The 9,997-nt window shown below is 37.8% G+C and overlaps 1 protein-coding gene across 1 annotated transcript in view; it reads right to left on the bottom strand.

Moving 5' to 3' along the window:
• Nucleotides 1-1,745: 1,745 nt before the first annotated feature.
• LOC149215501 (kinetochore protein NUF2 homolog) overlaps nucleotides 1,746-9,997 on the bottom strand; it is a 104,575-nt gene continuing 96,323 nt past the window's right edge. The window contains exon 11 of the mRNA XM_089391096.1: nucleotides 1,746-2,460. Within this exon, the coding sequence (XP_089247222.1) occupies nucleotides 2,389-2,460 (72 nt within the window). The 3' untranslated portion in view covers nucleotides 1,746-2,388. The remainder of the gene's footprint in view (nucleotides 2,461-9,997) is intronic.

Here is a 9,997-nt window from a genome sequence, read left to right as displayed (position 1 = left end):
TAGGGGCCAAAGGCTTTTTTACGGTAATCTTTTATGGCTTAGAAGACAAAGCTTGAGTCTTCAAAAACGATCCTTATTTTTTTAATAATGCCAACCTTTTCATGAGATATTGCGAGGAATGTTATAATCAAGAGAAAAAGCAATTCTTAGTGGCATCAGTTTGGGTGAGATTTTTCTCTCTACCCAAAGAATTTTGGGATCCAAAAGATTTAGAAGGAATTAGAAACTCGATTGGAACTTTTGTTAACACCTCAAAGGTCACTAGGAGGGGCTGGTATACCTCCTATGCCAAAATATGCATACATGAGCATATCCCAGCCATTACCAGAGCCCATTGGAAATTCCTACCATGATGACATCTAGTGCCAACCCCCTGGACTATGAGCACATTCCTTTTTGGTGTCAGTGTTGTCACAAATATGGCTACTTAGTTCATGAATATCCAATTTGGCAGGCTAAACTACAAGAGCAGACACAAAAAGGTAATTACGAAGGATTTCAAAAAGTAATAAACAAAAAGTGAAACCCTAAAAATCGGTTTGTGGCCAACATTATCCCAGTTGAAAACAAATATTTCATGCTTTCAAATAGGGATGAAAACATTGAGCTACCTGAAGATCTAATGTATTTGGATCATAATGTGGAGATTCCTCAGACCAAGCCTTCTCTAAAAAGAAAGACTTCAAAAGCCTCAACAGTAAATCCAAATCTGGAAGAGCCACCCATGACCGAAGTGGTAGGAATGGACACCAAGGCAAAGAAACATTGTGCTTCAGTCTTCCCCCAAATCAACTTTGATATTCCTTGAAGATTTTTTGATGGTGCAAACCAAGGAGACTCACGCAGATGTGGGGTTGGGGCAGTTTTATTCGTGAATCAAAATCATATTTTCATACTTGTTCATGCAAGGAAAATGCAACAACATTAAAGAAGAATTTTCTGCTTTATGGAGTCTCCTTTATCTTGGAATCAAGGACGGAATAAACAATATTCAAGCTATCGGGGTTCTAAAACAGCGATTGATTGGGCATGCAAGAAAATTGCAATTGTAAACAATTGCCTTGGCCCCCTACTACAAGAAATTTATAACACTTTACAACTTTCCAATGGACCTCCTAGAGTTGAATCAGAAAGCTGACGAGCTACCAAAGGAGGCATTCTCAATGAATCCAAGATCCTTTGGATTTTATGAATTCCAGGTTGGTCAAGAAACCACATTTATGGAATTTCATGTAAATTCAGTAGAAGTTATCTTCAAAGGACTTATCAATTTTGAAAAATAGCAGTTTAACAAAGTTTTGGTCAGTGCAAGTAGCACTAGATTCTGTTTGTGTGAAGGTAAGTCAAAATTTACATACGACGAAAGAATAACCGTTGTCAATAAGGTCAAGGTCAGCTTGAGAAGCTTGTGTGTCTGCTCCTTAGGGGATAGCAACATGTATATTCATATAAATGATTATAATTATTCTTTTCCTTGGATAAAGAAAATTGAAAATGCAGAGAACAGAATTAAAAAAAAAAATAAAAAAAATAAAAACCAAATTCAAGTCAATTGGGCTTAGTTTAAGTCGTTGTGAGCAATGCTTGTTATCCTTTCCACATGTTTAAGTGCCACGAATGACATGTTAACTATTATAAACATAGTAATAATAATAAACAATAATGAGTTAATTAGTTAATGAAAAAGTGTACATACTCCAACTCATGACTAGTCAATGCTATAAGTAAACCATCACAAAGCTCACTTATAACATCATCATTTTATCAATTATTCTATCAATCAATATATATTTTATAATTACAGAATTTCAAGTATAAACAAGAACTATTTATACCACTGGTATAAGAGAAAAACACTCCAACCATAGGCTAGTGGAACAACCATATCTAACCAATTGCACATTCGCTTGCAGTCGTGAATTTTTAATTCACGACAAACTGCTTGTCCTCATTCCTGTCCTTTATCATTTAAATCTTTAGAGAGAACTTGTTCACATAGAGAATTGAACATCTTCACAATGAAGTGAAGCTTGACCTCCACATTCATCAACTAGCAAGTTGAAATGCCCTGTTTTGATTTGCCCATTAAACCTTCATGGGCTTGTCTCCACTGTCTAGTATGTGGTAGAGTTTATTTGAAAGCAAACGATCATATTGTTCTACCTGCAATCACTTTCAAGGACCAACAAAAATTGACTGATGCCCATCAAAATGCACTCATGAATTTTATTTACTGCCATTCGTGTCCTGCCCGTTATCATTGAAAGCTTTAGAGAGCAGTTGTTCAAAGAGACAATTGAACATCTTCACAATGAAGCGAAGCTTGACCTCCGCATTCCCCATCAAGAAGCAATTTGAAATGCCCTGTTTTAATTTGCCCATCAAGCCTCATAAGCTTCTTTCTTCACTACCTAGAATGTGGTAGAGTTTATTTGAAAGCAAACGATCATATTGTTCTATCTGCAATCATTTTCAAGGAACACATTTGTCAAGCAGTCTATATAAGCACTCACATTATGAATCAAAGCCAAAACAAAACATAGAATTTATCTACATTATTTCTTACGGGCTTGTATATCACAGTAAATACTAACAAAATTCTGACACACAATAGACAACAGGACATAATTTATAACATGAAACTTAAAACAACTGTATTAACAGAGCTTATCATCATTATGTCTCGCACAAAGATGGTAATAGTAATACAAAATAAGTGATAAAAAACACAACCAGTTAACAAACAAAAGAATCTTAAAACGTTGTTAAGGACCAACATTAAGAAAAAGGGCAAGAAGACATACATCAATATAAAGACTTCAGAGAATACAGATGCCATGTTAAAACATGAGAACAGTAAATGAATGCTAATCATAACATTTAACAAAGAAGTAATACCCATAAAAGGTTTTTTAACTTCTAACTTGATTTCACTCAAAACCAGGGATGGCTAATTTAAGATGGAAACTAATTTCATTATTTTTTCCATTTTGTGGAATACAAAAAGGATATTAAGATTCTAATTAGTAGTTCCGTCACATTCCTAGATTCCTAAACTTCATAACTAATCAATCATATCAGAATAACTAAAGATGATCCTTGTCAATTGAGCTCATAATAAGTATATCCTGTAATGGCATCCAGTCATGTTCTCTCAAAGTCCCTCAAGGACCGAAACATGTATATTCCTCACATGGAATATAAAGATATTTCTCATGGAAATTAATAATATATATATATATATATGAGAGATGACCCTTCTATTATGGAAATCAACAATGTAAGAAACCAAGATAACTTGAAAGAGTTCTCTGGACTCCATATTGTAATTCATAATGAGAAATCATAAGCCTTCTTATTTAGGATTACAAGCAAGACAAATCAATCCACTTTAGGAATGTGGGATTCACCAAGAAACATATTAAAGTGAAATAAGGCATAACAGCATAAAATAAATTGAAGTTAAATTGACTTTATTAATGCCCAAGTCTAATCCCTAATTGACCATTATATGCTAATATTTACTTTAACACCCTCCCTTAATGGTGAAGGCATTAACTACACCAAGATTATCCTAGAATTTTACATATTTTTCAGTACCCAAAGACCATGAGAACATCTGCAGTTTGGTCCCCTATGGGACCATACTACAGCTCAATAGATCCATCCTCTACAAACTATGTGATGAACTGGCAATACACTTCAACATGTTTGATTCGCTCATGGAAGACTAGATTCTTGGCAAGTTTAATCACCCCTTGGCTGTCACATAATAGGATGTTGCCTCTATTTGCTACATCTGCATATTTGAAAGCATCTTCTGCAGACAAAGTAACTCACATGCTCCTTTCACTGTTCCTCGATAATCTACTTTTATCAATGAAAGGGCTACTGCATGTTGTTTCTTGTTGAACCATGTGACTGCACCCATGCAAAGTCTGAAAACATGTCCAAAAATGGATTTTCTATCATCAACAGAACTACCCAATCTGAATATGTATACCCAGACAATCAAGGGATTTTCCTTCTCTTGTGCAGAATGTTGAAATCAAATTTCCCTTTCACACATCTCAACAAATAATTCACCACAATCTAGCCCTCCACCTTTGGCACTGTCAGGAATCTGGAAATGGTGCTCACAACTAAACTCAAAGCAAGTCTAGTGGTTGTAAGATATATCAAGTTAACCACTAGTTACATGTATATTGACAAATTAATTGCCTTAAAGTCGATGTCGGCTGAAAGTTTCAACCCTTCCTCCATAAATGCAAACAACAATTTTTCCAGTCTATCATTCTGAAATTGTCAAGCAAACTCTTGGTATAATTTGTTTATGAGAAAAAATGAGGTTGTTAGTTTTTGTGTTCAAGCCATGAAATTTGGTGGAGAAGCTAGAATACATGAGCTCTCCAAAACCCAGAAATTGTTTCTCGAAATTCCACCTAGAGGTGACTTAATTAGATTATTATCCGGTTTTTAAATATTGCCTAAGTCTAAACTTAGGGAATATGGCTAATTAATCAGAATTAATTAAGTCAAGGCGAGAATAGTCTAGAAACTCACAAGGATCGACTTCAACATCATCCTAGCCATCGACTAAGATTTAATCTTGGTCGTTGGTATCCCAACAGAGGATTATAAGAGGAAATTGATGGGCACTTGGAGAAGACATACCAGAACACCAAAAGTTTGATTTATTTGGTAGATTGATTTCCAGAGTAGCAACAGTCAGCTGCAGGAGAGCCAGCAATCGAAGCAATGAGTGGGGAGCAGGGGCAGTGAGGCTGGAAGAAGTTTTCCAGATCTAGCGAGTCCATTTACAGAGAGGCAGAAGTACCACATTGAGGTTAACGCAGGGGCTGCGCAGATGCCTCTAGAGGGCAATTCGATTTAACTAGAGAGAAATCGAGTTTCAATTCCAGAAGTCAGGAAAGGGCTCCAAAAGGCCGGAGAGACAGTTTCTAAGCCAATGGCACACAAGACAGCGACAAGAGCAGTTAATTGAAATTCAGGCTAAGCGTGGCAGATACTGCGCTAGGGTGACACAAGCCAGCGCAGAGACAGTTTGGACAGCTCACTTGGAGCTATAGTCAAAGCCCAGATTTGCCTATGGGGTGAGAAAAATTCCTCACTAGAATTTTGCCAGTATTTTTCTCAATAGGATTGCCATATTCAGCATCTAGATTATTGTACTCAAAATTTCTCATTGTTGCTTAATAATAAAAACACCAAGTTGTTGCACCGGTTTTCCCAAGTTGGGGTTTTCCAAGGACAATTGTCCAAAAATAACGGTGTCAATTTTATGTATGTGCTAGTATTTTCTCAATTTCCAATGCTACTATTTTTCCGCAATTTTATTTGTGAATGTTGCAAAATGATTTACTCGGTATTTGTTGTAGCAAATAAATTGTTAAAATTAATTAACAAGTAGAAGAATATTTTCTAGTTGCTGCAATAGGATTTCAGTATTGAAATTTTCACATGGTATCAAAGCGTAAGTGATCATCCGAGAAGCTCAGAAGCGGAGGAGAGAATTTTGTTGCTCAGAGGGAGTAGCAAGCCGAAATTTTCAGAGGCAGCGCAGTTCATTGACAGGCAGACCGAGTTGTTGGGGCAACAATTCGATTTTCAGTTGCAGGTTGGCAAAAAAGTCGAATAGCCCGGGATAGTGATTCCAACAGTCAGAGGGAGCAACTACAGCTCAGATTCTCGCTGAGAGGATTCCTTGGTTGGACGCAGATGGTTTTGCAGCAGCAAAACTACCATTGGGTGGAAGAGGAAAGCACACACACAGAGGGAAATTTCTCTCAAAGGATTTCTAGCCAAGAAATCTCATTTTCCCAGTTGCAGATTGGGAGTAGCAGTTAGCATAACAGCGCATTCCAGGAGGGAGTGTGAGTAGCAGAGTAGCAGTCGAGCAGAGGAAGACGGAGTTTCTAAACCAAATCAGAGATGGCCACAGTTGGGCTTAGGGACTAAGACAAATTGAAAGGTGCCTCCAACTATGTCATCTAAAAGGAAAAGATGTTATTCCTTCTAGATGGATATGGTCTAAAGCCCTATGCAGAGAGTGTCGTAATAGTTATTCCTTCTGCATGGATATGGTATGAAGCCCTATGCAGAGAGTGTCGTAACAGTACCCCAGAATGTCGATCAATAGGAGTACAGAAAGGAAATGGCAAAGGCCAAGGGGATGATTTTGGATGGAGTCTTGTATCATCTCATATCACATGTGGCAGATAAGGCAACAACCAAAGAGATGTGGGATGCCTTATCTGAGCTATTTTAGAGTTATTTCGAGCAGCGGAAGATGTACCTCCAGGAGAAGATAAGGAGCACGAGGATGCAAAAGGGCAAGAGGATAGATGCCTTTCTCACTTGAATTAAGGAAGTCTGAGATCAGCTGGCAGCTATTGGATCAACACCTCAACCCATGGTGCTTGTACGATTGGCACTGAATAGTGTCTCAGAGGATTGGCAGGTATTCATCCAAAGTATCTTGGGGAGAGATACCTTGCCAAGGAGGGACATGATGTGGTCCGATATGCAGCAAGAAGAGTTGAGAAGGGCTCCGTTGAAGAGCACCATCAATGGTAGCAACAGCAAGGGTGTGAAGAGTGAGGAGGAGAATGTGGCTCTTGCATCCAAGGGCCCTAGTCAAGCACAAGGGGAGCAGAAGAAGAAGAAGAAAAAGGACCTGTCTAAGGTCGAGTGCTTCAGGTGTGACGAGTTTGCCCACTACACTAACCAATGTCCTCTCAAAAAGAAGGACAAGCAGGAGAAGCAGGACCAGGCAACAGCACGTGATGAGATAGATAGGTTATCCTGCAGGTTGGAGGAAGACTTTGCGATGTTCATCGATATACCTCCAAGAGTGAGGTGGGGTGACTTGGAGTTGTAGCCCCAGAGAGGTACAAACTTGTGTAGGGTCCAGTGAGGAGTCCACCTAATGGATCATTGCATGGCTACAGGGGCCCACAGTGTTTACTAGCAGGATGGATCAATGTCAAAGGTGCAATCAAAACCTAATTGACAGTTGCAGACTAGTAGCAATCAGATACTGGAGAACGCAGTGCAGAGTTGGCAACAGTGCAGAGTGCCACAGAGCAAACTCATCAACAGCACAGATTCTTCAGAGACAGTGCAGAGGCTAGTAGCAGTCAAAGGCTCAGGTGACAAATACATCATACTGAACATAGTTGACTCAGTAGTTTGGATGTTTTCCAATTGCAAATATTGTAGTTACAACAACGACAGAGTTTCAGTGCAGATGCAATGTTGGCAACAATACAGCAAGGTCAGCAGCAACACAGATGTCGCATCAGAATTGTGCAGGGGTTGGTGGGCAGTGGCAGGCGGTCACAGTAGCCAAACAACGGCAGCGTGGCAGGAGGTGATACAGAGACATGGTGTTGTGAAAGGGTGTGCAACATTAGAACACATTCCTTGTTAAGAGGGAGTGTTAGTTTTTGTAGCATCAGATATGTTCTAGCCATGAAATTTGGTGGAGAGGCTAGAATACATGAAATTTACAAAACCCAGAAATCGTTTCTGGAATTTCCACCTAGATATGACATAATTAGATTATTAGTCAGTTTTTAAATATTTCCTAAGTCTAAACTTAGGGAATATGGCTAATTAGTCAAAATTAATTAAGTCAAGGTGAGAATAGTCCAAAAACTCACAGGGATCGACTTCAAGATGATCCTAGCCATCGACTAAGATTTAATCTTGGTCGTTGGAGTCCCAACAAAGGATTACAAGAGGAAGTCGATGGGCACTTGGAGAAGACACACCAGAACACCAAAAGTTCGATTTCCTTGGCAGATTGATTTCCAAAGTAGCAACAGTCTGATGCCTGAGAGATAGAGATTGAAGCCATGAGTGAGGGGTAGGGACAATGAGGCTGGAGGAAGTTTCCCAAATCCAGCGAGTGCATTTGCAAAGAAGTAGAAGTACCACAGTCAGGCTGACGCAACAGCTGCACAGAAGCCTCTAGAGGAAAGTTCGATTTAGCTGGAGAGAAACTGAGTTTCAATTCCAAAGGCTAGGAAAGGGTTCCAGAAGGCCAGAGAGATAGTTTCTTAGCCAGTGGCAGACAAGACAACTACAAGAGGAGTTGATTTAGGCTGAGCGTGGCAGATATTGCGCTAGGGTGACACAAACTAGCGCAAAGACAGTTTGGATGGCTCACTTGGCTACAGTCAGAGCTCGGATTTTTGCCCTTGGGTGAGGAAAATTCCTCACTAGAATTTTGCCAGTAGTTTTCTCTGTAGGATTGCTAGATTCAGCATCCAGTTTATTGAACTCGAAATTTCTCACTGCTACTTAATAAAAAAACCCTCAGCGTCAGCACTAGATTTCCCACGTTGGGTTTTTCCAGGGACAATTGTCCAAAAATGCTGGCGTCAATTTTATGTGTATGTGTGTGTGTGTGTGCTAGTATTTTCTCAATTTCCAGCGCTACTATTTTTCCACAATTTTATTTCTGAAGGTTGCAGTGTGATTTATTTGGTATTTGTTGTAGCAAATAAATTGTTAAAATTTGTCAAGACAGCCTAGAAACTTCATCAAGTCGGTCTACCAAGAGATGTCAACCTATTTTGGAAGCCCAACAAAGCCTACATAAAGAGAACTTGGCCTCTTCCAAAGGACACATAGAAGACAAAAACATTAAGGGGATGGGACTTTTCTTTAGAAAAGTGGTCTTCATCAGAAATTCTCAGAGCACAAGTGGCTAACGTGCTGAGAACACCTATATTCTGAGCAGGAAAATGATGGGAATTGGCATGAAGATACTGCTTAGTGTGAGTCTTCTTTCCATATACCTCATGGGAGAAAGATCCATTAGCTTTCCTAGAAATGAGGACATCAAGAAAAGGAAGGCAACCATTGACCTCACACTCCATCGTAAATGATCGCAGTTCAGGAGTCCACCTCCCCTTCATCCAAGGGACGATAGACAAGATTGCGAGAATCCTGAAGAAGCATAATATTCCCTCGACCTTTAGACCCCTTAGCACCATTAAGAGTTCCCTTACGTCTGTTAAAGACCAAGTGAACCCTATGTATATGAAAGGTGTTTATATCATCCCTTGTTCATGTGGAACCTCATACATCGGTGAAACTGGTCGAACTATTAACCAGAGGCTTAAGGAACACGCTACTGATATTAAGCACAGGAGGACCAAATCCTCAGCTTTAGCCGAACATGCAGAGAAGACTAAGCATCATATATGCATTGAGGAGGCTAGGATTATCGCTAACTTCCATCATTGTAAGTTTAGGGAAGCCATTGAAATTGAGAGGTCTTCCAGTAATATTAATAGGGATGACAGCTGGAAAATTAGTAGCTGTTGGATTCCCGCCCTCTTCTTAATTCTCTCCATCCTTTTGTTCCCCTTTGTTTTTTTTAATATAAATATTAGTATTATTTTTAAATATAGGAGGAATGACCTGTTATAGGGTTCATAAAACTCTATAACAGGTCATTCCTCCTCTATTTAAAACTATCCTCACCTGTATGGATTCATTATTAGTATTATCATCAATACTAGTAATATTATAATTAATTTATTATTGGTTTTTAATCTTTATATATATGTGTGTGTGTGTGTGTGTGTGTGTGTATTAACATTCTGATAGAATTAGTATTAGCATTATAAATATTTTTGTGTAAATATTATAGATTCAATATTGTTTTTAATCTTTAATATATATATATATATATATATATATAATAAAATAAAAGGAATTAAATATTATTAAAACCCTAATCAAATATAAGTTGATAAATAAAATATATAAATATTAGTAATTTTAATATTAATACGAATGTTTAGTAACATTATAATTACTTTATTATTAGTTTTTAATATATAGTGATATATATATATATATATATATATATATATATATAATTTAATATTAATATTATTTATTAGTATTAGTTTTATCAATAATCATTATTATTATTTTTATATATAAATATTATATA

The sequence above is a fragment of the Pinus tabuliformis genome, chromosome 1_1 (genome assembly GCF_031772625.1).
Source record: "Pinus tabuliformis cultivar Carrire ecotype Pingquan chromosome 1_1, CPIR1, whole genome shotgun sequence".
In the NCBI taxonomy this organism is placed as follows: Eukaryota; Viridiplantae; Streptophyta; class Pinopsida; order Pinales; family Pinaceae; genus Pinus; species Pinus tabuliformis.
The sequence above is the reverse complement of the archived record's forward strand: the minus strand, read 5'-3'. Positions and strand labels throughout refer to the sequence as shown.